This window comes from Pediculus humanus, genomic scaffold (genome assembly GCF_000006295.1).
Source record: "Pediculus humanus corporis 1103172108266 genomic scaffold, whole genome shotgun sequence".
Classification (NCBI taxonomy): Eukaryota; Metazoa; Arthropoda; class Insecta; order Psocodea; family Pediculidae; genus Pediculus; species Pediculus humanus.
Genome location: NW_002987835.1, coordinates 269,359 through 297,281, shown reverse-complemented (window position 1 = coordinate 297,281; position 27,923 = coordinate 269,359). Strand labels below are relative to the sequence as shown.

At 28.9% G+C, this 27,923-nt stretch overlaps 7 protein-coding genes across 7 annotated transcripts; 4 read left to right on the top strand and 3 right to left on the bottom strand.

The window, feature by feature from the left end:
- Positions 1-215: 215 nt before the first annotated feature.
- On the bottom strand, positions 216-2,564 carry Phum_PHUM498130 (coiled-coil domain-containing protein, putative; the record flags this gene model as incomplete). Its single annotated transcript, XM_002430719.1, has 9 exons — positions 216-516; positions 618-1,018; positions 1,247-1,349; positions 1,460-1,581; positions 1,689-1,793; positions 1,872-1,986; positions 2,059-2,188; positions 2,293-2,355; positions 2,483-2,564. 9 exons carry the CDS (start codon positions 2,562-2,564, stop codon positions 216-218), a joined length of 1,422 nt encoding a protein of 473 aa, XP_002430764.1.
- A 1,425-nt stretch (positions 2,565-3,989) lies between these two features.
- Phum_PHUM498120 (Pancreas transcription factor 1 subunit alpha, putative) lies at positions 3,990-5,651 on the top strand (the record flags this gene model as incomplete). The annotated part of the gene is made up of 4 exons (XM_002430718.1): positions 3,990-4,215; positions 4,297-4,425; positions 4,508-4,699; positions 5,500-5,651. The coding sequence occupies 4 exons, from the start codon at positions 3,990-3,992 to the stop codon at positions 5,649-5,651; spliced, it is 699 nt and encodes a 232-aa protein (XP_002430763.1).
- A 4,752-nt stretch (positions 5,652-10,403) lies between these two features.
- On the bottom strand, positions 10,404-14,842 carry Phum_PHUM498110 (protein AF-10, putative; the record flags this gene model as incomplete). Its single annotated transcript, XM_002430717.1, has 15 exons — positions 10,404-10,457; positions 10,566-10,743; positions 10,822-10,993; positions 11,074-11,220; positions 11,305-11,524; positions 11,610-11,790; positions 11,875-12,093; positions 12,182-12,359; positions 12,451-12,612; positions 12,728-12,898; positions 12,997-13,334; positions 13,432-13,604; positions 13,688-13,885; positions 13,958-14,202; positions 14,731-14,842. The coding sequence occupies 15 exons, from the start codon at positions 14,840-14,842 to the stop codon at positions 10,404-10,406; spliced, it is 2,748 nt and encodes a 915-aa protein (XP_002430762.1).
- Positions 14,843-15,771: 929 nt separating this feature from the next.
- On the top strand, positions 15,772-16,750 carry Phum_PHUM498100 (uncharacterized protein; the record flags this gene model as incomplete). The annotated part of the gene is made up of 3 exons (XM_002430716.1): positions 15,772-15,920; positions 16,037-16,166; positions 16,241-16,750. 3 exons carry the CDS (start codon positions 15,772-15,774, stop codon positions 16,748-16,750), a joined length of 789 nt encoding a protein of 262 aa, XP_002430761.1.
- Positions 16,751-17,234: 484 nt separating this feature from the next.
- Positions 17,235-21,462, bottom strand: Phum_PHUM498090 (polyA polymerase, putative; the record flags this gene model as incomplete). The annotated part of the gene is made up of 14 exons (XM_002430715.1): positions 17,235-17,307; positions 17,435-17,614; positions 17,728-17,888; positions 17,967-18,086; positions 18,165-18,918; positions 18,983-19,281; positions 19,364-19,527; positions 19,602-19,834; positions 19,920-20,125; positions 20,188-20,380; positions 20,452-20,657; positions 20,733-20,863; positions 20,979-21,120; positions 21,346-21,462. 14 exons carry the CDS (start codon positions 21,460-21,462, stop codon positions 17,235-17,237), a joined length of 2,979 nt encoding a protein of 992 aa, XP_002430760.1.
- A 232-nt stretch (positions 21,463-21,694) lies between these two features.
- On the top strand, positions 21,695-22,799 carry Phum_PHUM498080 (uncharacterized protein; the record flags this gene model as incomplete). Its single annotated transcript, XM_002430714.1, has 2 exons — positions 21,695-21,747; positions 22,055-22,799. 2 exons carry the CDS (start codon positions 21,695-21,697, stop codon positions 22,797-22,799), a joined length of 798 nt encoding a protein of 265 aa, XP_002430759.1.
- Positions 22,800-23,437: 638 nt separating this feature from the next.
- Phum_PHUM498070 (UDP-GalNAc:polypeptide N-acetylgalactosaminyltransferase, putative) lies at positions 23,438-27,334 on the top strand (the record flags this gene model as incomplete). Its single annotated transcript, XM_002430713.1, has 10 exons — positions 23,438-23,741; positions 23,876-24,011; positions 24,139-24,305; positions 24,388-24,518; positions 24,610-24,781; positions 24,872-25,062; positions 25,150-25,302; positions 25,403-25,645; positions 26,874-27,110; positions 27,197-27,334. The coding sequence occupies 10 exons, from the start codon at positions 23,438-23,440 to the stop codon at positions 27,332-27,334; spliced, it is 1,872 nt and encodes a 623-aa protein (XP_002430758.1).
- Between the last annotated feature and the right edge of the window lie 589 nt (positions 27,335-27,923).

Sequence of the window (27,923 nt, the reverse complement as noted above, 5' to 3'; positions counted from 1 at the left end):
ATATAAAATGTTTTATATATATACGTATATATAAAATATATAATTATACTATTATTATTATCATTTTCGGACGGTTTTTAAAGCTTCGATCGAATAAAAAAGGCAACAACGGATGAACAAACGACTATTGTTGTTTGCAACCGTCTCTTTGTTTTGATTTTTTTTCTGGTAACCTTCTTTGACCTTGAATCGGCATGTAAGGCGGCGCGTTTCCCTCAACGGTAAAATCTTTTGGAAATGAAATAAGACAAAAATGTTATGTTCGGATGCACGTTTTGAAAACCGAAAACAATTTGCGTTCGTGGATACTTGCCTTCTTGATTGAAATCCGACAATGAATTATCATCCATCGTTGGATTTTTTTGAGATTTGCTTGAAATTTTCTTCAATCTCGGATTCCTTTCTAAATTTTCACGGGTATACGTCGGATCGATGGTCATGGCGATGTTCGCCGATGATATCGAACTCTGATCGGGATCCCTGTGTATTACTACTATTTCTTCCGGATCGGGATACCTAAAAAAACAACGAAAGAAAGACAATTAACCAAATGAAATAATCAATCAATCAATCAATCAATACATTTTAATTTATTAATAATCGATCGAATATTTCACCTGGGTTTAATTAATTTTTTATTAACTAAATTCGTAGGTACGGATTGTCGTCGTTCTTTGTGCTCATCATCATCATCACCATCATCACCATTATTATCATTATTATTCAACTTTCTTTGACAATTGACCGGAACAGTTTCGGCAATTTTGATCGTTAAATTATCCGTATCGCGTCCGATGATTTCTTTCGAAATTTCTTTTTCTTCTTCTTCTTCTTTCATTCTTTTCAACGACGCTTTCTGTTTGGCTCTTTCTCTCGCTCTCCTCGCTTTCGCCCTTTCTTTTTCCTGTAATAACCTCGCTAATTCTTTGTCTTGAGTTTCAATAGCCAACAATCGATCTCTATTGACCGTGTCTTTATTTTCTAAATCTTCTTTTTCTTGTAAGTACCTCGCGTATTCCTAGAAAAAACAAAACAAAAATTTCTCGTACAAATCAATGACATTGATGATTGATTGACACCACGCGTTCGTCTTGTTGCGTCGTTCTTGAATCTTTCACTGATTGAAGAGTGTCATTCTAGTCATGATATCTTAACAACATGGACTAAAATTTCACTCTTCGACCAACAAAAGACATATTATTTTCTTAATTTATAACAGGAGAAGAATAATAATGATGATGCATACCGCATCTTTTTCTTCTTGTATTCTCTTTATGTCTTCTTCGGATATTAATGGCGGAGAACCAGTGCTAAGCCTGTAACTTGATCTACCATTTAAATGACATTGCCTGAAAAGTAACACCGAAAGAAAAAATTAGTCTCGATAAGTTAAAAATGTAAATAATAATAAAAAATTATTTATTAAATGTAAGAAAATTTTAATTAAAATATAACCAACCTTAATGGTTCTATTATATCATCTTGCAGAGGTAATCCGACATTATTGATATCGCTTAAATTATCACTGTAATAAACGGAATCATGAGTTGAAGGCTGACTAATATCCATGTGATTTAAAGGCTAAAAAAAAAATTACAGAAAATATGATTTGTAAATCATTAGTTAGGTGTAGATAAGGTAGATTAAACATTCCATGTATGAATGTAAAAAAAAAAAAAGAAACTCACTTGTTTTTGATTCATTGAATAATATTGTTTATCTTTTCTAGGCGTATGAGTTTCTAATTCTCGAACTGTTTTTTCTTTTTTCGACATTTTACACTTTTCTTCTTCCTGTTAGCATAAATTTTAATTAAAAATAATGGGAAAAAAAAAATATAAAGAAAAACAATATTTGTCAAAAATTTTAACCTGTAACAATTTCGCTAATTCTTTATCTTCCTCTTCTAACATTCTTTTTTTTTCTTCTTCTTCTTGTTCGATATGATATGCCAATTGAGCAGCAACCTTTGCATCTTGTTGTTCTCTTTTAAAAAAAAAAGAATTAATAATTTTCATCACATTGTTAAATAAATTAAAATAAGTGAGATAAACTTACTGTTGAAATAATAATTGCTGATGCAATCTTGCAGCTTCTTCGACTTCTCTGAGTTGTTCATTTTTTGCTGTTGGAAAATCTTCTCTTATTTGAATATTTCTTGATTTGTTACCAATCAAATGTTGTTTTACTAAAAATAAATTATTCAAAACAATTTTTACAAAAAATTTACACCATAATGACGTGGAAACATTAATTTATGTTTATATATAAATTGAATTAAATAAATCTTACTTTCTTCATTTTGCAAACGATAAGCCAACGCCCCATCTTCGTGTACAAGCCATTCTCGTCTAACTGAAATATTTTATTAAAAAAATCAATTAAAAAAAAAAAAAAATCACACATTTAAAATCTATTACTCATCTAATGAGGTTATTGAAAAATATGAATACAACTTCACGGAAATAACAATTCACCTAACCTTCATTTACTCGTCCCCTTGGTGGAAGAGTATCAACATGATTTTTTCTATTTTCTTTCATTGATTCTATTTCACAATTCATTTTAATTAATTAATTAAATTAAAAAAAATTACACATAAATTAAATTGAATTAAATTACTATTCGAACTACAAAAAAAAAAAAAAAAAAAAAAGTAAAAAAAAAAAAAATTTTTTTAAATTACGTGTGTAAATCTAATCTAGTCCACCTTCCTTTCATTCTTTGTTTTCTAAATTCTTGTGTGAATGCAGTGCTGCCAACTGGTTTTTCTATTTATTTTATACGCGATGTTTTAAAACTAAACGAGCCGTTAAATGTCATAGAGTAAAACCTAGAAAAAAAAAATCATTATTAAACTATTAATATTGAATCGTTTAATAAATATTCATTCTTATTTCAACATTTAATAATATTTTTACAAATAAACTATTACAAATTACCATTTTCTTTTTTTTTTTTTTACATTTGCTCGGGTAATATTATTATTATCATTACTACTACTACTACCACGAAAAAAAAACTTTCACTTATATGACCTCGTAAATAAGGAGGAAAACATCCATTACGATATTTTTTTTTTAACTTTTAACTTTTAATTAATTAACTTTTTAAAATAGTGTTTAAAAAAAAACTTTCACTCGATATAATATAATAAAAGGATTTTTAAAAATGAAATGAAATTAATCAATGTAAAAAATAAAATGCGCATGTTTAAAATAAATTTAGGGGTGGTCCTTGACAATGGTTCCACCCTCAAATGTAATCACACACACAAAATAAAATAGTTAATAGTCAAACTTTGACAACTCTTAGTTACATATTATTCGTTTTTTTTTAAAAAAAAATTAATATAAATATATATAAATACGTCACGTAGTTTTGTGTGTACGAATAAATCGTAAAATATGAATAATTTCAATATGGTGGTGAAAAAATAAAAGTAATTATAACACAAATCATAAAATATAATAATTTACGTATATAATTCGTATTATTATTATTATTATTATTATTATTATAGAATATTTTTTAAATTTTAATTTGATTGGATGAAAATTTTTTTATTTTCATCCGACGGGATTTTACAATTAAAATCAATCATTTGTTTAAAAAAAAACCGTTAAACGTTTTAACGGTTTTTTTTTGTTGTTCAATTCGATTATTAATTCGATAGTTGTCGATAATAATATTGTTAATGATTTTATCTCTTATCAAAACATTGTTTACACACGTGTACGACGCGTGTCAACACTTAGCACGCTGGTAACGATAATAAATCTTTTTTTAAAAAAAACCACCAACCACCCTCCATTTTAAATCTTGTTTTTTTTTTTTTAAGTAAAAATTTATTATAAATCACGTGATTTTTAAAATTATTATTATTATTATTATTAAAAAAAATAAAATTATGTGAAATTTTTTTTCGTACAATAAAAAGATAAAGAAAAAAAATCAATAAAAAAAAAAAAATGTATAACATGGAAAATATGGATTTGGAATCGGTTAATAGACAATTCCTGTTGGAATCTCAAGGATTTTTAGAACCCATATCATCATCCGGAAGTGGTGGGGGTGGTGGTGGTGGTGGTGCGGGTTCTTGTACTTCAAGTTCATCGGCACATAGCGATTTATTTTTTTACGATGATAGTTCAAATTCGGAAATGTCAACATATTCTTACGGTACCGACGATGAAAACAGTCCGGAAAGTGCAGGTACCACCAATATAAAATTATTATTATTATTTTGTTTTGTTTTTTTTTTTTTGAAAATTAACCGTTAAAAAAAAAACGCAGGAAGTTCGAATAGAAGAATAGTTAGACATAGAAGAAGGAGTAAATGTTTACAACAGCAAGTTCAACAAAGGCAAGCAGCTAATTTAAGAGAAAGAAAAAGAATGCAAAGCATAAACGATGCTTTCGAAGGTATTTTACGCGGCAAATTTTGTTTACATTACGACAACCGCCGCCATCACCATAATAATAATAATAATAATAAATTTTTTAGGTTTGAGAGCACACATACCGACATTACCCTATGAAAAACGTCTTTCTAAAGTTGACACACTTAAATTAGCCATCGGTTACATTAATTTTTTAAGCGAATTAGTAAGAAATGATAAAAATGGAGAAAATGGTTTAAGTTTAAAAACGGGTAATTGCAATCATAGAGAAGAACCTAAAAAAATTCTCGTTCGAGGTAAGTTTAAAGAATAATTTTGTGACGTCACAAACCACGTTCAGAAAACAACAAACAATTAATAATTTTCCCATCCCTCTTCATATATACACACACACCGTGAAATAATGAATTGAATTGAATTTTTTTTTGTTACAAAAACGATTTTCCACGGTTTTCCTTTTCATTTTCCCGTAACCCCGGGTCACGGTTTGTTTTTACATTTAACATCCCTTTCCGGTGTCATGTCAAAGGGGCAGATGTTCACCACACACAATATTTATATTTTCATCCCTTGTATTTTTAATTATAATTATAATAGGTTATAATGATAACGAAAAATTTTCCCACCCCCTTCTAATTTTTATTTCATAACGCAAAAATAACAAGTGTGTATGTTACCCTCCCCCCTCTCCATTATTATTATTATTATTAATAAAATAAAAACGTACCTTAAATAAAAATCATTCAATTCGACAATTAATTATCCTTTTCATCGTACCTGAAAAAAACATTCTTAACCACCTTACCGTTGACTATTTGAAAGATCATCGAGAAAGAAAGACAAAACACATATGATACCTACATACCTACCTACCCATCTACGTATCTACCCACCTACCTACCTATCCGTTAACAATGTAAAAAAAAATTATCATTTAAAATTACTTTTACCCAACAAACAACAACAAACGACGTCGACAAATTACAATTTAATTACGCAATAGAAAAGTTAAATATTATTATTATTATTATGTTTTCTAATCGTTTCTTTTACCTTTTTTCGGGTTAATGTTTATTTAATTTTTTTTTTTTGGTAGGATATTACGGAGGTACTCATAGTCTTTCGTGGTCTAGTAACAAAGAAAACGGTTGTAATGGTATAATGCATGCTAAAGTTTGGACACCTGAAGATCCACGTGCATCAAAATCAACGTCAACCGCGGGAAATTATTCATCGTATTCAAATTAAATATGGCGGACGTCGAATTATTTTTAATAATAATAATTATCGAAAGCCTTAAAAACCAAAACGAAAAAAACAAAACTAGTCTTTTCTATTCTAGTCAAGAGAAATAAGACGAAAAAATTTTATTTATTTATTTATTTTACGCTTTAATAAAAAAAAAAAAAACAAAATGGCGACGACGACTTTGTGTGTGTGTTTGTGTTTGTCGAATAATAACGATCGACCGGGTTACAAACATCATCATTGCCAGTTTTTATGACCTTAATCACTCCCAAATTCTATGCCAACGTTCTCTCTCTCTCTCACTCATTCAGGTCGTGCCACTTTTATAAATTTATTTATAATATGTTTGTTTAAACAAATAATAATAATAATAATAATAATAATAATATGTAATTTGTATGGTTAATTAATAATAATTTACGAAAATTATTTTTTTTTTTTTTTTTACACCCCTTAAAGGATGCAAGTGTGTCGATTATTTTGGAAAAAAGATGAGTGAGTGGTTGTTGTTGTTGTTTGTAGGGAAATAAATCGAAAGGAGGAGTGAGTAGGATGGGATGGGGGGAGAGGAGGGGGAAACGGCTAATTTTCACGGAAAACTATAAACGAAAAAGGAAAATTGATTGAATGGCATGAAATGAAATGGGTTCATAATCGGGAACACTTGTAAGAAGTTCATCAATTTTACATCATCGTGAGGGAGGGAAAAAAAAAATACGCATCTTGGGAATAAAAGCATATGTTAGGATGGGGGGTGAGGGTGGTGAGAAATGGGAAAAAAAAATTCACGAAGGGATGATGATGATGATGATGATGATGATAATATTGTGCGTATAACGAAGGAAATATAAAAGCTCGCCGTCCAATCGTTTGAATTAGGCGGAGCTTTTACGTTATAAATTTTCAAACATGGCGTCTCTGTGCTGGCGCTTAACTTTAAACTTTTTTTTTTTTCCCCTACAGATTTAATTTCGACATTCGGAATTATTCCGTAGATTTTTTCCTTATTTTCCGACTCTTCCCTCCCTTCCCCCTCCCCGCACACTCCCAAACCCCTCCCCTTTTTTTTAAAAAACGTAAAAATTAAAACATTAAAACGAAATCTTTTTTTTTTTTTTTTTTTTTTTTTTTTTTTAAATTTTCGACAATTTTCCACTTTTATTTCGACAAATTCAAACAAACGAACAAACAAACAAACAGTGTAACAAACGTTTAATCTTTTTATTACGTCATCATCATTATAAATTTATTTTATTTTATTTTAATTTATTCTCGAGGTATCCGCCATTTTTCTTTATTCGAACGCATTTCGGATTTTTTTTTAATTTTTTTTATTTACTGATTCGCGTTCGTTATCAACAATCGAACGAATTGATAATAGATAACGTTCGACTCGTTCCATTTTTTTTTTTTTTTTTAAAACGGATTATTTTTAACGGACGATGACGATGACGATAGGAAAATATCAACCCCCTTGGAGAAGTTTAAAAACCCTTAAATCCTTACGTACATATCAACGCATTATCACTTCTCTTTATCAATTATTCGAATAAAATAATCCCAACAACAATGAGATTTCATACTACGATAATAATAATAATGATAATAATAATAATAATAATAATAATAATAATAATAAAATCCGTACACTTATAAATGGATCAATTGTGAAAAGGTGGTCGGTTGATTTTTTTTTTTTTTTGAATGGGTCGTCGTGACCCATTTTATCAAGTCAAACCAGGTGTCATCATCATCATCATCATCATCATCGTCATAAGAGGTAAACCCTCTTCATATTACCACTTTTTGCGGTCATTTTTTCATCATCATCATCGTTTTGGGGGGGTCACGTCACGTGGGCACATCTCAAACACGATAGAAAAAATTATATTTCGTAAATATGTTAAAAAATAAAAATGGCGACGGTAAATATTATTTATTTATTTATTTGAATTCTTCGAGTGAAAGTCGGCCGATCGATCAATCGATAGATCGATTTAAATTTCTTTTTATGTAAAATCGATTAATAATAATAATAATAATAATTTAATTTATTTTTAGTTATTTAACCCGAAATTTTATTATTTTTCCGCCCTTAATATTATTATTATTACGAATCCCTCCCATTTCATGAATCGTCCCATTTAAAAATCAAAATCGTTCGACCGGAAATATCCAGAAAAAAGAGAACTATTCCCGATTATTCCCTTTTTTTTATTATTATTTAAATAATTTAGTGTGAAATTTTTAAAATTTTTTTTGAATAAAAAAATTAAATTAACGTAAATAAATTTTTTTTTTTTTTTACCGGAAGTTATTTAAATATTTTTTTTTTAAATAGATACTCATTTCAGGTATCTATCTATCGAATCGAATCGAATTTACTTTTTGTTTAGAAAAAAAAACCTGAAAATAAATTTAAAAAAAAAAAATACGACAAGAATTTCATCATTTGCAAATATTGATTCGGAATTAAAATATAACATGCGCAAAATCTATAAAAAAGGAAAGAAAATTCTTAATGGTAGTATAAAGTAAAAGAAAAAGATAGAAAATTAGGTGGTTATGAGGGAGGAGGTTAAGGGAGATACAAAAAATGTATCAGGTGTAATTTTTCTCACGGTTTAAAGTTAAAGAATTTTTTTTTTTACTTTTTTCTCGTACACGAACGTAAATTTTTTATTATTTTCTCATTAAAAATTTAATTTATCGAAATCGTCAAGTTTTTTTTTTTTTTTTTTTTTTTCTTCTGCTTACACGATAAAAATAATTTTTTTTTTAGGTTACGTTTGACGTAATAGACAAAAAATTTTTTGTGTGAAGATGTGCGGGGTCTGAAAAACTGTATGAGACAGGTGTTTTTTTTTAGTGGTTGATTCTCGACAAGTTTTAACATTTTAAAGGGAGTATTAGCCACCCCTTGTGTCGACAAGCATCCAGCTGCGTCTGTTTATATTAAGGGTTGATATTCGCAAAACCATTATCATATCCATCTCTCTCTCTCTCTATTCGAATGCAATTAAAAATTGTTCGCTTTTGATTATTATTATTATTATGAAAAATTTAAAATCGGATATATATATATAAAAAGAAAATTCTTTTTTGACCCTCCCTAAACACACGCACGCACGCGCACACACGCACGAAAGAAATGGAAAAAAAAAAAAATTTTTTTTCTCTTTTCCCGTCGTTTGCGAGTACACATGCACTCGCGATTCGTTCGTACGAATGATGACGATTTCGGTACGAGTGCACTTAAATATTGTATTATGTCTAGACTGAAATGCAACGCGATATTTTTTTTTTCATATCACACCCGCATAATTTTTATTTACTCGTGTAAATATTAGAGAGAGAGAGAGAGAGAGAGAGAGAGAGAGGGAGGAAGAGAGAGGGAAAAAGGTTAATTTAGGGAATAGTTTAATAAATAAATAAATTTTGCAATTCGAATAAATAAAAAGAAAAAAAAATGACAATAACGACAGAATGTGTGCGACGGCGACCGTTGATTGATCGATTGATCGATCTATCGATCGATTTCAAATCGATACTATAATAATTTAAATCAGGTTTAAATAATTTTACCCGAATTTAAATTATATATTTTTATTATTTCGATGATGTTAAAAATTTGTGACGATGACGACGATGATGATGATTATTTAACGATACTCGTACACCCTCCTCCCTCCTCCCGCCCCCTTCCCTCCCACCACTCCGAAAGAAAATATATATGTATAAAAAACCTAATTTTATAAAATAAATAATTATGTACATATATTTATTTACTTAATTACTTATTACTACTACTTATTATTATTAAGAATTTATTTTCGTCGTCCATTTTCGGCGTAAATTTATTATTTTTTTTATTTATGACAAATTTGTACTTTTTTTTTTTTTTTTTTTTAAATTATTTGGAACGTTCACGTTCGGGGAAGAATTAATTTGTGCGTAAGGGGAAAAACGTCCATTTTCTTTTTTTAATTTAAAAAAAATAATTTTTTATTATTAATTATTATATCGAAAAGTCAAACATTTTTTATCCCACTCGTTCGCCATTTTTTTTTTTCCCCCATCAAAATCGTCATAACATTCGAACTTTCTACTCTACTCACTCACTCTCTCTCTCTCTCTCGCACACACACACACACACACACATACACACCCACGTACCTTCTACCCCTTCAGCTATTTTTCCGAACCTGAAATTTTCAATTTTTCACCGGCCGACGTTTTTTTTTTTTTTTTTTACCAAATTATAGATTTTACCGAGACATCATTCAATCATTCAATCATTCATTCAATCATTCACTCACTCATTCATTCCCTTCTTTTAATAACCCTAAAAACTAATCGAAACTTGACGTTAACAAAAAAAAAACCCCCAAAAAAAAAAAAAAATTTATCTAAAAAATTATTACTACGTGTACAAAGCTTTATATACACGATACTTTTACAACATAATTCCTATTATTATTATTATTATCATTATCATTATTATGTACATTGGCAGAGTTTTTTTTTTTTTTTTTTTTGTTTCCCAAAAGAAAAGTAAAGAAATACTTTTGCTTTTTTTTGTTTGTTTATAAAATTAAATTTTTAAGTCTGTTCAACTAATCTAAAAACTTTTTCTTTCCTTTTTTTTCCTTTTTTTAAAAAATTCATATCGTTCGATTCGCTTTATTTCATTTCCTGTTTCCCGTTTCCCGTTTCCGGTTCTCCGACTCTTTTTTTTTTTGGTTTCCCCTACTACGATAGATTGTCTTCAGCTGCCAATTTATTTAAAGCCTTTTCAACTAGGTGCTACATTTGCTGATGAGAATCATCTCGGCGTGCAACCATCTGGAAAAAATCGAACGTGCGTTAAAAGATAATAATGATAATTAAATGCCTAAAGAAAGAAAAATTTACCGATGGTGACGTCACCACGGGAACCTGACCCGACGTGCTGTAATTTTGATTATGTTGATAAGACGGATTATTTCTCCTGTTGGCTCCTTCCATTCCCGATGAATTACGTTCGGCACTCCGAATGTTTCCAGTCTGATTCGTTTGATTATAAATCGTCGTCGCGTTCGAAGGATTATGCCTTAAACAACAAAAAAAAAAAAAAAAAAATTTTTTTAACATTGCACGATAATAATAATCGATGGATTGATGATTGTACCTTATCGTAGGACTTGACTGACTCGTGGTTCTATTATGCCCTACGTAATTTTGTGAAGGCTCGGGAGGTAGGCCGTTTTCCATTCCACCATACTGTTGTCTATGACTCCCTCTATCGTTTTGTTGTTGAGCGGAATTGCTACTATTTTGCGGATGAGTCGTCGTTTGGCTTACTGCAGCAAAAATAAAAAAATAAAAATTTATTCATTCCCTTCCTTTTGAAAACATTATTCGAGGATGAAAAAATTATAACCTGGAGTCGGTTGAGTATTTAGGGGTACCGCAAGTCTCGCATTGACAGCTAACAAATGATCTCTTCTTTGCAATAAACTATTAACGTGCTCTTCTAATTTTAAATTTTCAGCCTTTAATTGATGAAGACAGGATAGTAAAGATGCAACTGCAGAAAAAAAAAAAAACCATAAGTATTATTATTATTTTAAAACCTTGAATCATAATAATCATTTTCCTAACTACTACTCACTATCGAAATGCTGCGCTTGTTCCATCAAAAACTGACTTCCCTGTTCCCATTGCCTTTCCAACAATTGTTCTAAACTTTGCGCTTGAGTTGGACCTTGAGATGACAAAGTGCTATTCGATGTCGAACTCGAAGAACTAGATGGATTCCCTAAACTTAATAAACTGTTTGCCGCGGAGAGAGACGCCGAATTTGCATTTCTTTCCGCGTTCGAAGCCCGCGCCTGAAAGTTAGGGTGAAATGACATTTTTGTAAAAGAAAATTCACGCAGACGTTAAAGAGCATCGACAACCAACCACTCCCCTTACCGAAGCCACAATTTTACTATGTAGTTGAGGACCGATTAAATTAGAATTTGTTTCCGACGTGTAAATACTATGAGCTTCAACTTCTTGATTTAAACTATCGTGCATTTTTTGAGCCATCGAAGAATTTGGATTTAACTGGTTGCCCAACATGTGTGGAACGCTCATGGCGTTGGGAATTAACCTGTTACACGTTCGGTCACATGGATTACCATGAGGTAAACAATAAAAAATCACAAAAGAAAAAACGCAAAAAAAAAAAACTCACGGTTTAACATCTTTTTCTTCCTGCTTTATAACGGACGTTGTTGTTGTTGTTGTTTTTTTTTTAATTATTTTTCGAGAATCTTCGGGACTTCCCGGCGAGGAATCCTTTAAATCTCTTACGGCAGTTTCCCCGCTTCCCGAAGACGTTCGTCCGATTCTTTTAGGAGGCTGTGAATTTTGACTTCTTTTATTTTTTTTACTTTTATCCGAGGAAGACGATCTGTATACAAAAAAAAAAAAAATTTTTCATAGAGTAAAAATTTATGCCATTTGTTAATTAATTATTTTACAAAATAAAAATTGAAAACCTGGCTCTTTTCGCGGGTTGAATGTCGGAACTTGAACTCGATTGTTGTTTCCAATCAAGGTGATTTCCGTTAAATGACATTCGATGATTGGGTGAGGCTTGAGATTCGGTCAGTTTTTCCGACGAAATACTCGAATTAACTGAATTAACTGTGTTTAAAGCAGAATTACTAGAATTACCTTAAATCAAATGAAACGTTAAAAAAAAAAATAAAAAAAAAAAAAACATTTAGATGCGTTTTTCGCGACGATTAATATTTAAAATTTTCACCTGTTTGCAAACCACCCAACGATGAATCAGTCTTTAGTCTGCTAAAATTATCATTTTTACTTTCTACGTCTCTTTGGGCAGATATTGTAATTTTCGTTCCCGATCCTGTAACCGTTAAATTTGTTTTAGAACCTGATGTTAGTCCGGATGATTTGCTAAGACCTAAAGGAAAAATAAATGCGGTTGCTAAAGCCAAAGATATGAACCAAAAGCCCGAGTCAAGCTTAAAAATTTTTTTTTTTTTTTTGACGTATTATTATTATTATTATTATTTCACCTGATGAGTTAATGCTTTTAGATGCGGATGTCAAAGTATTGGTTTTCAAATTAGTAATACTGACAGTGGGATTTTTAATGGTTGTTACAATACTAGCGGTACTACTACTTGACAAAGTCGAAATAGATGAATTTGTTGCATTGCTTCCGGAAGCCTCAGATGAAGCATTTTCTAAAAAAGCGGTGATTGTAATATATTTACGATTCCTTAAAACTTACCACGATTACTTATTATTATTATTATTATTATTATAATAAGGGGTAAATTACCTGATTTCACTGGAGATGTTACGTTTCCAATACTGCCTTTTCTTTTTTTTATACTTTTATTGAAATCTAATGAAGCATCAGTCGTTTTTAAAGTATCCGAACCGAAAACAGGTTCGCTTTCAGTCACAACGGTTTCGGTAAAATTACTCGTGGTAAATTTCTTTTTCAATTCCGTACCATCTTGAGAACTTTCTTTAATCGAACTGTTAACGTGAGAACTGGTAGTTCCTATTTTTAATGTTATGACTTCGCCGTTCGACGTCCTATCTTTATCAGATTCTCCGCTGCTGTTTAAACCGAAAGCAGGTTCCGATACGGGTGAAGGATTCGGACTGTGGCTTTTGACACAAAAAACAAAAAAAAAAAAAAACCGTTATTGATAGATTTCGAATAAACTTGTAATTAATCGAATATTATTAAAAAAAAAAAACTCACGATTTTGATTTCGTTCCAGACGTGACGGTTTTTGTTGATAAATAACCTTTCTTTTTACCACTAGATTTTCCAAAAGCTTCACTTTCTTTTTCAGGGGATGAATCTGATGATCCATTATCGGCTGATGTTATAGGTTTATAAGGTGGAATCGTCTTAACGTTTCCCCCTTTTTTCTAAATACAAAGAAAATGAATATAAAAATTAAAATTTATAAAAATTCACCGCAAGCATTCATTCGAAATATTAAATCAATTACCAATTTTGAATAATGATGTTGGCAGTAACCGCAATATTTAACATTATCCAAATAATTACCAGCTTCTTCGCACAACAAACCAAGGGCTTGGGCACATGTGACGTGAAACTGTTGTTTACACCCAGTTTTATTGCACTGCATACAAGCTCCGATTGTACTTTTGGTCCCTTTTCCTTGTTCTTGGCAAATATAACATATCTGAAATATCGTTTTTTTAGTAAATATTTTTAATTACATATACATAAGTTCAAATTGTGAAAATTATTTTACCTTGTTATATCTTTCTGAAGGTATTAATTGAAGTATGATAGGTTCCATAGTAGTGACATTCCCAAATCTAACTTCTGGAATGTATAAAGCACACACGACATGTGCCCATCCACTATTATCAGTACGTTTTAAAGCTCCATCTTTTGATGGACATAATTCACACCTTACTCTAGCAGCTCTTTCCTGACTTTCACATTTTCTACAGAACCATGGTCCAGTAGGAACAGTCACAATACCATAGCAAGCTAATAAATTATAAATAAATTTTTATTAATACTTATTATTTATATAATTCGGATTCAATATTTATTTATTATAAAATATTTAATTAAGAATTTCTGCGTGTGTTGAATTTAGTTTACAAAATTGATTTGTGGTTTTGATATCGAGAGTGTGCATACTAAGTATGGTAAGAAATCAATTTACACAGTATAGACTATACAACAATTTTTTTACATTCATACCATTAAGTATAAGATTCTTTTAAAAACAAAATTATTTACAATAAAATTCTTATCATTACTACATAAGTTTTTTGACCCTGAAAACCGGCCATTTATAATTGCTAAAAATAGCAATTGTTTAAATTCGTCAAAAAAAAAATTTGATTTATGTAAAAATTTAAAGATATTACGTGTACAACAAGGATTGAAATCGAATCGAGAATTCATGATAGTTATTAAAAATGTATTTTATCATTTCGCGCTTTAAAATTTAAGCGTTCATAATCGGCTTTCAAGTAATTTAGTTAACAAAAAAATATTTTTAATTACCTTGGTGGACTGCAACCGTACAACCTTGACCATCACAATACACCAACGGATTTTCCGTCCAACCTCTTTCATCTGAACATACACAACAACCGCCCAACATTTCTTTCGACATTTTTTTGGGAACTAAAATAGCAGTAAATACTCTGCTTCGTCACGAGAAATTATGCATTCATATTCAAGCACTTTCATATTTTCTAGAAACATTTTAAACCTAATTTCAGCCATTGTATGTTACTTTAAAAACAGTTTAATTCCATTTATCATCTCTAATATAAGTTTTCATTGATTTATTTATAAATCACTATTATTATTATTTTGGCGAATCTATAAAAACAACGCCATTAATATTTAGACATAGCGCATGTACTAATTTCCATTGCTGCCAACATAAATTTTTTCAACTTTGAGAGTTTAAAATTTTATTTACTCTATGAAAATTATTACAACTTATCTATATTACCGAACGAACTTTGTTTCAAATTAGAATATTTAATAATTAATTAAATAATGTAATTATTTTAAAACTGATAAAAACCTTTTTATGCATTTTAAAATGAAAGCGCATGAGACTTTTGAACTTAAGACTTTCATAAATTATGCAATTAAATATTTAATATTTATTTTATGATAAGATATCTGTAAATGTTTTTATTGATACTCGATTGAATTTAAAAAAATCTTAAATTTTTAATCCAAGGGATTATTGAATTTTTATTTCAAAAGAAAACTTCATCGCGTTTGAGTGAAAATATTTAAAAAAACCTTGGTAAGCTCCATAACTTGTTTGTTGCATGCAAAACCAATTAAAATAATTTTAAATATGGTTGCATGTTGATTTTTTTAAAAATATTATTTCTATAATAACGTCAATTAAATTCATTTTAGAAAAAAAAACTAGATAATTTAATATAATTAATAGGAAAACAAGATTTTTCTAATTTTCCTTTTCTTACCTGACAGGTAAAAAAACAGAATTTTGTTGTCATTCAGGTTTGGAAACTTGATACCTCAAAGTATTTTTTTTTTCTTTCTTTCAGGAAAATGAGTACCGATTTTAAAGTAGTAAGACTTCTTAGTGCCCATATTCCGGGTACGTTTGAAGTTCTAAGACAATCTTTTTTTCCGGATGAAAGAGTTTGTAATTGTATCCGAATTCTGCAAGATTCTCAAGAATTAAAAACGGATTCAAAGTAAGAACGAAAAATATTTTAATTTAAATTTTTTTTTTTTTTAATTTGTGAACCTTAAATTAAATTGTGAACCTTATTAAATTAAATTTAACGTTAAATTTTGTGTGTGTGTTCAGGTATAAGGTGACAAAAGCCACAAAAGAACTCGAAGATTTGGCAATAGCTTGTATTAAAGATGGCGTATCATTTTGTGCTGTTGATACAAAAACAAACGAAGTATTAGGAGTTGCTCTTAACAAAATTCAGGTATACAATTTTGTTTAAAAACAACATTTTTATACAATTCCTATTTTTCAATTAATTATTTCGGATTTTTCCAGATAAAACCTAAACCTGGGGAACCATGTTTTTTTGAAAAGTTCACCGTTGAAAACGTACGAGAAGAACCGACGAAAGTTTACATGAATTTTATGATCGACATTGATGGACGTTACGATTTATGCGGAAACGATGGTACCTGTTATTTCGAAATTGCGTACCTCGCTGTCAAATCGACGCATAAGGGTAAAGGAATAGGTACGGCTTTGGTGACGGCTTCTGCTAAACTAGCTCAAGATATGAAAATGGCAAACGAAAATAAAAACTCGACCGTGGATTTATACTCGGGAGGAGCGTCCGAATATCGGGATTCTAAAGCACTAAAATACGCACCGAAATGCGTGAGCGCCATTTTCACGTCCAGATTTTCCCAGAAATGTGGAGCTCGAAGTGGTTTTACCGAAGTTTTAAAAATACCCTACACCGAATTCGAATACAAGGGTAAAAAATTTTCAGAAACAACCGATCCGGATCATCCTTATTCTACTCTATCCGTTAAAACACTATCTTAAAAGAAAAATTGATAACAGGATCATTAATAATAATAATAAGGTATATAATACGATGATGATAACAACAACAACAACAACAGCAACAGCAATAATAATAATAATAAAACAATAAAATTTTTAATTAACCAGTCTTTAATTGAGCTTATTTTTCTCCTTCAGAAAATTCCAACCGAAATTATTACCTATTCTATAAATTAGAATAAATTTAAATACAAAAACAAAAGTACCGAAAATAATAATAATAATTACATACAAACATAATAATAATAATAATGAAAACAGTTAACCTTTAAAAAAATTAATAAATAAATAAATAAACAAAAAAAATAAAAAGAATAAGAAATTATTAAGGGTTTCATTGTAAAATTATTAACATGTAAAAAAAAAATAATAATAATAATTAATGAATCTTAATTGAAAAAATAAATAATAATAATAATAATAATAATAGTTTTTTTTACCTTAATTCGAAAAGATAACGTTATCATATTTTATAATTGAATTTCATACGGAGCAAATATTGAATTTTAACTTGGCTGACGTCGTAAACGATGTATCTGATATAGGAGGTAAGGAATTTTCATAGAAGTTAAAACATGTCAACTGCCCCCCCCATCTCACCTCACCCCCTCGCAATAATAATAATAATAAATACGATTATTCGTGTTCGAGCAAAAAGGATACTCGTTGTACAACAAAGCCGAATCCTTAACGTCGGCATCGACTCCTTTTCCCACGGGTACTTCGACACCCGTCGGTGATATGATTACCTCCGTCGGATCGGGTTGTGTCCTACCCACGCCTTTCACGCTGTTTTTACCCGATGGAAGTTTCACAATGTTTTTGGCTTGAGTCAATTCCAACCTGAAATAAACACACAGTTACGTAATTACTCCCCAAATTTTTTTTTTAAAAAAAGATAAAATTTTATGAGGGGGAAAAAAAAAAAAAAATAATAATAATCATCATCAACTTACATTTTACCTAATGCCACTTCGCAAAGTAATAAAAGACCCGTGCAATTTTTTTTACTCGTGTTACAATAATTGGCAGATTTTGAAACCATATCCGCAAAATAAATACCCTTACCAAACATGTAACCCGTAACGGGAGCTTCGGGTGGAGCAATACGCAAACCCTTTAACACAAATACTCTAATAAGTAAATAATATATTTATTTATTTATTTATTTTTATTTTCTTGTCTGGCGTCATACCTGTGATAAAATTCCAGCGAAATTTGTTATTCTAGAACCGTGCCATAAAAGTTTTCGATTTGACATTTTACTATTTTTCTCATATCTTTCACTTTCACCTTTTCTTTCAATTTTGAATACCTTAAAAGAAAAAAAAAATTGTTTAATAAATAAAGTACACTTTATTTATTTATTTATTTATTTATTAAAAAAACTTACGTTTTCAATTTCAAGTGAATAATTCGTATGCGTTTTAGCGTGAGTGTTTTTAACGTAAATTTCGATGGTTTTATATTCATCCGTTTCCGGATCCAGATCGATTATTTCCGCGTTTAATTTACCGTAATGATCGTCTATCGAATTTCCAGAACCTTCGCATTCTTGCAAGAGTCTATAAGCAATTTCAATGTCCAGCAAACTATTCAACATTTCGATTTTTTGCTTAATTATTTCGTTATTGTCCAGGAGAGGAGGGGAACCGATTCCAAAATCGTGTGGAACGAGAGAATAAAACATGTTGGTTTTTTCAATGTAATGACTTCGTTCGGAATTTTTTTTAATTAAATTTTGTAAAGTCGTGAGAATTTCAAAAGCTTTTCGAATTTGTTTCTGACTTAATTTTCCCAACGGCATTTTATTTAAATCCAATTCGAATTCCAACATGGTTCTCTTCATGGCCTCTATGTCGAATATGAGAGTTATTAAATTTTGTACTGATTTCGACAGGGTTTTCGAATCTAATTTGGGTTTTAATTTGTCCTTTTCTTTTTCCTCGTTGTAATGCTCAATGTCGAGCATGATTTTTTTACCCGGTACTTTTTTAAATTTTTTCCTTTTTTCCCATTTATTTCCCGTTTGTTCTTCAAACGTTTCCTTAAATAAATCAATGCAGTCTTCTAACGTTTCATATTCTTCGCATTTGTTACCACCGATTGTGGTACCGATGCGGCCCCAAGCTCTAAATACCCAATATCTGGAAAAGATTAATGTGTGACCAAGTGGTTATTTAATTATTATTTGAATATTTGGATACTTACTTTTTTTTCTTATCACTTTCGAGTATTTGCATTTTATAATAACTGTTTTTATCACTTTGTACATCCACCAAACTCAACACGAAATTGTATATGTCATTTCCTTTACGATAAACGTGAGCAATTTGTTCCAGTTTTGAATCTGGATCTACAGCTAATCCATCTTTAACGGTCACTTTTTTAACGGATTCGTTCGATTTGAACATTTTTGATTTATTTACCCGAGATTCTTTGGCTGGATACACGGATTTTTTTGTTACAACAATCTTATCATCTTCTTCCACGATTGTTATTTTAGAAGGCTAAAAAATTTTTTTTTTGGAAAAAAATTAATTAAAATCAAATTAATCGGTGATTCGAGTCAAATTATTATAGATAATTTACGTCGAAATTCCAAGGAGAAATTTTATTTTCGTTAATTTTTTGCACAAATTCTTTTTTCGAAGTACAACTATTTATGTCGTCAAAAAATTTATCAGATACGACAGGAATTTCAGCTTTTTGAGCCGAGTTCAAAGTTTTCGAGTTTTTCATATTTTTTAATTCATCTGAAACAAAAGTATCCTTTTTTTAATAAAATACACCCAAAAAAAAAATTCTATAACCGTAAAAAAATTCGTACTTGACGTGGAAATAACAGCAGTTAAATCCTTTTCGAATTTTTTTGTAATTTCTCCACCAAGCTCTGAAATTAACTTTTTAATTTTATCTGAATTTTTTTCATGAGTTTTATGAATAAAAAATTTAAATGTTTTCAATGGCGTTTTTGACAAATTTTCATCACTCGATAATGGTTCATCTTTTTTTGGTGATTCGTTAAATAACCTTTCTAAAACTTTTCCCTTGAATTTGTTACTGAAATAAATATTACAAATTAATTTTTTAAATCAATATTTAAAAAGCAAAACAAAAATTTCATTTGTTGTAATAAGTAACTTACAGAAAAGTATATTTTTCTTTAAGTTCATTAGGTACTTTGAAAGGAACTCTCGATGGTTTAGTATTAACCGCTTCACATTTTAACCATTCATTACTATATCCTGTACAAGTGTAACCTTTTCCAGATGTAAAATTTAACTGTCCTTTACACTTTTCACATTTTTTCAGAGCTCCAAAAGCCATTCCATCAGTGAGTCTTTCTATCATCTAAAGAATTGATGCATTGACAATTTACAAACTTTATTATATGTATAATTAAAATAACTTACTCTTGTTGGCCCTTCAGGAATTTCTTGATTGTTAAATTCTAAAAGTAACTGCAATTCAGGTTTTTTAAGAGGTTTAAGTAAATCATGATATTTAAAAATTAAATCATTTTGTTTTTTTAATTTTTTTTTAAATTCATCATTCACATCTTCTTTTAATTTTTTCGGAGGTGATGGTCCATCTTTCGAAGAATGACTGAAAAGCATATTCGAAATAAAAAAAAATTTTTTTTTTCAAAAGAAATTAGTGAAAAACAGGATACTAACTTATTCAATTCTGGAATTTTAGTTTTTAATAGATTTTGATCTTCTTCGGTTAAAGTTTTAAAACCAGGCAATACTTCTCCTGAACTGAAAAATTCTAATTCTTCTCTAGCTTTAACAAAACAATCAACATGATGCCACCTGTCTACAGGACCATATTTTAGAGCGATTTCTCCTTCGTAGTCTTTTTTCGATATTCGAATTTCATCCTTAATAAAAAAAATTAGTAATTAAAAAAATTTTTATATTACAGAAATTACATAATTCATGTTTATGACTCTTACTTTATTTATTGTTTCTTCGCAAACTTTACATTTAGCTCTTTTACTTTTGGCATATTCAACTTTGTAATCACCCAAGTCTGGAATATTACTCGGACTTGGTTTATTTCTTTTTTTTGATTTAGTAGTTTTCCCTTTAGTTTTAGTTTCAGGTTCAGGAATTTCAAAAGCATTAGCTAAAAAAATTTAATTAAAAAATTAAACTGACAGCTTTTTATAAAAATTTCATTTATATATAGAATAATTTACCAATTTTGTTTTTAATGGCTTCTTGATCGTCCCATCGAATAGATTCAAAGTGTGCAATACTAGAAGAATCTTTGGGTCTAAATTTTTTAAAAAAGCAAGAAAAATGATACCAATTAGGTTGTTTCCCATCAAAAAAAGGTGACTGCAAAAAAATTATAAAATTTATTAAAAATTCTTTTTTCAAAGTAGTTTGTGCAAAATATTAAAACTGTAAAATTAATTTATGTCAATATTTAAGGTATTTGTAAATTTTTTTTTGAAATCAATTTTTTATACTTGAATTTTTCTAAATATATGTAATCGTATGAGAAAAATATTTTAATCAACTGTCAAGAAGGCTTAAAAATTATAATTATATTTATCGTACTTGAACCATAACAGCTAATCGTAGACTTTCTTTTGCTATATTTTCTTTGCACCCTTTGCAAGAAGCTCGACCACTTTTCGCATATTCTGCACGGTATGGTAAATTATCCGGCTCCATTTTCAATCAAATTAACATTCATATAAAAGTAAAAAAACCGCGGGGTTGGTAAACCATAGAGTAATAAGTACCAAAGAGTGAGCTTTTAAGTTCTTTTGACACTGAGTGCAATTATCATTATGTGAATATTTTTACAAGAAATATCAAAAAGAAAAATAATTGATTTAAAAAATGAACATATAGATGAAAGAAATATAATTAAATATAATAAAAATTTTGCATTAAAGTTTTTATGCAAAGTTTTAAAGATACAAGTAATTTAAATTTTGAATTACAGTTTGACAGGTGTGTGTGTGCACATTATATAAAAATTAAGTTAACGGATTTAAAGAAATGAAAAAATAAATTATTTTTTTTTACAAAGCAATTATTATAATAAAATTGTTATTATAGTTCATTAATCTATTACAGTAAAAAAAATTTTAACGATCGTTGTATTGTTAATAAATTGTAACTTGTACTCTCTGCAATTGCAAAATACTAATTGCTTTTTAGGCAAGTAGAAATTTAATATGAATACCTCAACAGTTTGTATTGATTATGAAGAGGCTGTCCAATTAGTTGAAGAATTAACCAAATTTCTACTTGACAGTTCAAAAAAGTCAGAATTACTGGATGAATTACCAGAATTAATTTTAAATTTTGAAAAATCTGCTGAAAGTAATAAAGCTATAGATGAGCATTTTGACTCCTTAAGTAAAAAGTTAGATAATTCATCTGAATACTTAGACTGTGACACAGTTATAGATTCTCTACTACCTGATAATTTGATGAATATGGAAGAGGAAGATGAACATCTTCTTGAATCTTTAAATAGAGATGCTCAAGATGAGGACTCTGAGGATGATAATACTGATTTATTTTTCGATGAGGTAGGAAATAAAAGTTTACATGATAAATCAAGTAAAAATATCTCACATGTGAAGAAAAACTCGAATAATACTATAAAGTTTGACAAATCTCAGTGTGTTAGTAAGTTAGAAAAATTGAAAAATGACTTAATTTTACAAGAATTTAAAAATGAAATAAACAAAATTAATGATCAAGTTAATAATGTGAAAACTTCGGAAAGATATGAAAATTTAATGAAATTAATATCGGAAAACAATTTAAAAAATGATGATGAAGAAATCATCACGGTGGCACAAAATATCAATAATATTGATCCTATAACAAAATTACCTATTGTGAAAGGGGTAAAAAATAAAATTTGCGGTCATATTTATGAAAAAAGTAGCATCACTCAATTAATTGCAAGAAATCCAAAAACGAAATGTCCAATCGCAGGGTGTGTTGCAGCCGATTATGTGCACTTAGATGACTTGATTTCAATTTAGTATTTAAATTATAAATTTATTTGTAATATTTTAAATTATAGCATAATTATTAATTTTGGCAAACGTTTTGTTCATTTGGATGTAACTCTAAAGTTGAGTCCTACTCAAATAATTTTGATAAATATTTTTGAAAAAAATATTTGCCTTTCCATTTATATTTAAAAAATCAGTATTTTTTTTTTTTATTAAATTTTTTGCTTTAAAATAATTAACTCATTGTTTGTTTCATACAAAATTATTATAAACAAGGGATTAAAAATCCAGCTTTAGGGGGGCGGGGGTTCACTTAATGTCATGTCAGGGATAATGATCATTAAAATTGATAAAAAAAAAAAGTACATTAAGATGATTGAAAAGCTTTTAAGGGTACTTAAAACTGATAAAAAAACAAGTTGCATTGTTATTACTTTAACAAAAGTTTATTTAAAAGTAGTAATTTGTTTTTGAAAATATTGGAGGACGATTTTCGAAAAGAAAGTAAAAGAAAAGTTAATATTAAAAAACCCGCGTCATAATACTTTGTATTGTTCGCCTTGTTGCGTACTGTATAAATTCGCCTTGTTGTATAATATGTTTACATTAATAGTAATGAACTACAGTATTTTAAATTTTTTTGTGTAAATAATTAAATATTAACCATGTCAAACATAAAACGTTATTATTCTTTTTTGCTCGGTATTATTGCAGCGTCGGTTACATGGTCTGTCGTTTTGTATTTTTATATTAGACTTGGAAATGACACATCCATGTATGTTTCAAGTCAAGTTAATTACAGTGTTCAAAATACAAATGAGAACCAAGTCTACAATTCTCAAAATAATGAAATTCATCCCTATGAAGATGTATTAAGTTTTTTTTACGGTAAAAAAAAGCTTTATAAAAATAGTGAAAATTTAATTCATCATTTGAGAGCTGTCATTCCTGACAGTTCTAAAGATTTAGGTAAATTTATGATATAGCAAAGTATTTTGAAAACATTTGTACCTTATAAAATACTTATTTAAATTCAAAATTTTAAAGAGTAATTTATAATTCTCAATTTTTAATGTTTTACATTTTCGTAATTTTTGTCTCAGAAAGTGAATTGGGTCTTGTGAAATCAATTCAAGATCGAAGAAAAAGAGATGAAGGCTATAAAAATTTTGCTTTCAACATTTTAGTGAGCGATGCAATTGGAATTCACAGAGAATTACCAGATACAAGACACAATTTGTAAGATTTTTTATATAATATTCTGTTAAACTTTAAAAAACCTTAATAGAAAAAAAACTTTACTTTAAAAATCAAACATTTATTGATTTTTTTTTTTTTGTAATTGACAAGACTTTTTATTTTTTAGATGTAAAAAGAAAAAATACAGTAAAAATCTCCCTACTGCAAGTGTTATTATATGTTTTTACAATGAACATTTTACAACACTTTTAAGAAGTATTTATAGTGTATTAGAAAGAACTCCTTCATATTTATTAAAAGAAATTATTCTCGTTAATGATTTTAGTGATTTAGGTAAAATTTTTTTTTTACTTATAAACTTAATAAAATCCTTTTTTTTTCAATGATAAATGATTTTTTCTTATTGAAATTTTAGCTGGTCTACATCGCAATATTAGTAATTATGTAAATACAAATTTTACTGACAAAGTAAAATTATTCAAATCGAAAAAAAGACTAGGGTTAATTAGGGCTAGGATTTTCGGGTCTAGAAAAGCCAGCGGAGATGTAATTATTAATTGAATAATAACAAAACGAAAAGATTTTTTTTAACTTACAGAAATGTGTGATTTAAAAACAAAAACATTTTCTTATTTAGGTTTTAGTGTTTTTGGATAGCCATATAGAAGTTAATGTTAATTGGCTTCAGCCATTACTTAGCAGAATTGTGGATTCGAAAAAAAATGTAGTCGTGCCAATTATCGATATAATTAATGCAGATACTTTTAAATACTCATCCTCTCCTCTTGTTCGAGGTGGATTTAATTGGGGTAATGTACAATGCATTTATTTTACTGATTGCATACATTTTTTAATTAATTTCAATTTATTTATGAATGAATTAACAATTAATTTTAAAGGTTTACACTTTAAATGGGAAAACTTGCCTAAGAGTACATTAAAATCAAACGAAGATTTTGTCAAGCCCATATTAAGTCCCACAATGGCCGGAGGTTTATTTGCCATAAATAGAGCATATTTTAAAGAATTGGGTGAATATGATAATGGAATGAATATTTGGGGTGGTGAAAATTTAGAAATATCTTTTAGGGTAAGTTTTTGTGCATTAAATGCATGGGGTGTGATGTCGCTTCCAATTAAGGGTTATAAATAAAAAATTCGAAATTTTCTTATACAGATATGGATGTGCGGTGGTAATTTAGAATTGATACCGTGTTCTCGTGTCGGTCACGTTTTTCGTAAAAGAAGGCCGTACGGTTCGCCCAACGGCGAAGACACGATGATGAGAAATTCGCTCAGGGTTGCCAACGTTTGGATGGATGATTATAAAGTATGGAGATTACTCTTGTTTATAACAAAAAGAAATTTAATAGTAATTTTTTTATTACTGAGTTTTTATAGTGAATTCTTTCATTTTTTTTTTTTTTTAGGAATTTTTTTACAAACAACATCCGGAGGGTAAAACTTTTCCATTCGGTGATATTTCGGATCGATTGAAACTTCGTAAAAAACTTCATTGTCATTCTTTCGAATGGTATTTGCAAAATATTTACCCGGAACTCATATTGCCAAGCGACAACGAACAAAAATCTAAAATCAAATGGAATGCGTTAGAACAACAAAAATTTCAACCTTGGCATTTGAGAAAAAGAAATTACACGGCACAATTTCAAGTAAGTTTTTTTTTTTCTATATACCAATAATTTCCGTTGTACCGAAATGATTGTGTGTGTGTGTGGGTGCGGGTTTTCAATTTACAAAATGTCGAATTGAGTTAAAACTGCGTAAGTGATAATCCAAAAAAATAATAAAACGATTGTTAATAAGAGGATATTGTTTTTCATGGGCGACGTAGGATTTTGATGTTCTTCCATTTTCTCGAAATTTTTCAAACGATGAAATTTATTGCATTCTTCGTAAGAACACGCGTGAACGGTTGTCAACGGTTGAACGTTCGATTCGCCCATTAAAGATTTCGATGATGAAACACTTTCTCGACATTGTTTAGAATCTCGTATTCGCGATTCGATGTACGTCATTTCCGGAAACTGAAAAATAATAATTGTTACGTAATGATGACGTCTTCGTAACACAAAAGAAAAAAATTAAAAGAAAAAGCGTACCTGATTCGATTTACAGGTATCGTTTGTCGTAACGATTGGCGAATTTTTCATTTCCGTCGCGAATGACATGTTGAAATTGTAACGGACGAAGAAAATATTACCTGTGGAAAATATTTTAGCGTCGTCGTCGTCGTCGTCGCCGCCATTAAGACTACAAGATAATAATTAATAATAATATCTTTCGAAAGATTTAATAATAATAAGTTGAGGATTAAACGATCAATTTTTTATACTTTGATCTTTTTTTTTCTTTTTTTAATTTTGTTTTTGTCGTAGGTCGTCAAATTCTCCTCATATTTATTTATTTAAATAAACAATATTTAACTCTGCCATTTTTATGACGTCATAATTTTCTCACCATCTGTAAAGATGATGATTAGAATAAAATCATGTGTCAAATTTAATAATATGTTTGTTAAATTAATCTAAAATTTTTTTTTGTATAGGTAAAGAAAATAATAATAATAATAATAATAAAAGGTTCACTATTGTATTTCTCCAAGTTATTTTAATTGTTTACAACAACAACAACAACAGCGAAAAAAAAAAAAAATTCTCTCATAAAAATTAATTAATATTTTTAACATAAGCCTTTTTAAAAAGGCATAAATTGCGTAATAATCGAAAATAGAAAATAAATAATAATAATAATAAGTGTTAAATTTATTTCCCAAGCAAATGTTGAACCGTGGATAACCTTTTTGATTTATATTACTTTAGTTTTTATTTAAAAAAAGAAATATTTGATATTTAATAGTAGGTTTATATTTGATTTCAGTTGAGGCTCTTTAACACTTCCTTATGCGTCACGAGCGAGAGAGACGTCAAACACAAGGGATCCCCTTTAATATTAAGTCCGTGCCTGAGAAGGAAAACTCAGGTTTGGTATCAAACGGATAAAAACGAACTCGTTTTGGCCGGGCTTTTGTGCATGGATGCATCGACCCCTTATCCGAAAATAGGAAAATGTCACGAAATGGGTGAATCGCAAGAGTGGTTGTTGAAGAAAACGAAGGTTTGTTTGTTTTCGTTGACGTCATATAAAGAAAAAGGACAGCAAATTGTTTTTATTATTATTATTAATTTGTTTTTTTCTGATAGAAAAATACTCTTGTGTATAACGTTGCTGCTGGTACCTGTCTTGGAGTGAGCGAAACACCCTCATTTCAGTCAATGGTATCCATGGAATTATGTTCTAAAAAAACAGGGATAAGATGGGAAATTATATCCACCGCATAATGATGATTATTTACGGTTGTTACGGAGGAAGGGAAGAAAGGAGGAAGGAGGGAGAGGGGGAGAAATGTGCATTTATTAACAAACACGTCTAGTCAAGTTTGAAAAAAAAAAAAAAAAAATTTTTTTTGCCATGTTTGTATTATTTTTAAATGGTAAATTATTATTTGGTTGTGGATCGTCATATTGTTTTTAAGGATGCATTTATATTTGTAATTCGTCCAAGCAGATGAAAAAAAAACTGCAAAAAAGACTGTTTTAAATAAATCATGTAAAAAATTTATATATATTTTTTATTAGAAAAAGAAATTTTTTTTTTTTTGCCAAAAAGAAGTGAAAGGAGAAAATCAACGAAAAGAAAAAAATTAATTAATTATTTTATTATTTATTTATTATTATTATCTTTTTCGTTTTGTCTCAAATTTTTTTTTAGTATTATTTTATTAAAATATTTTTTTTTTTTAAAGAAAATTTTTGTATACATTCTTTGAAATTGTATTTTTATCAAAAAAAAATTTTTTAAATACCTGCCTGTAAATTAAATTTAATAAATTTTTATTTACTCACCATTAAAATTTTCATTCTTAAGGTT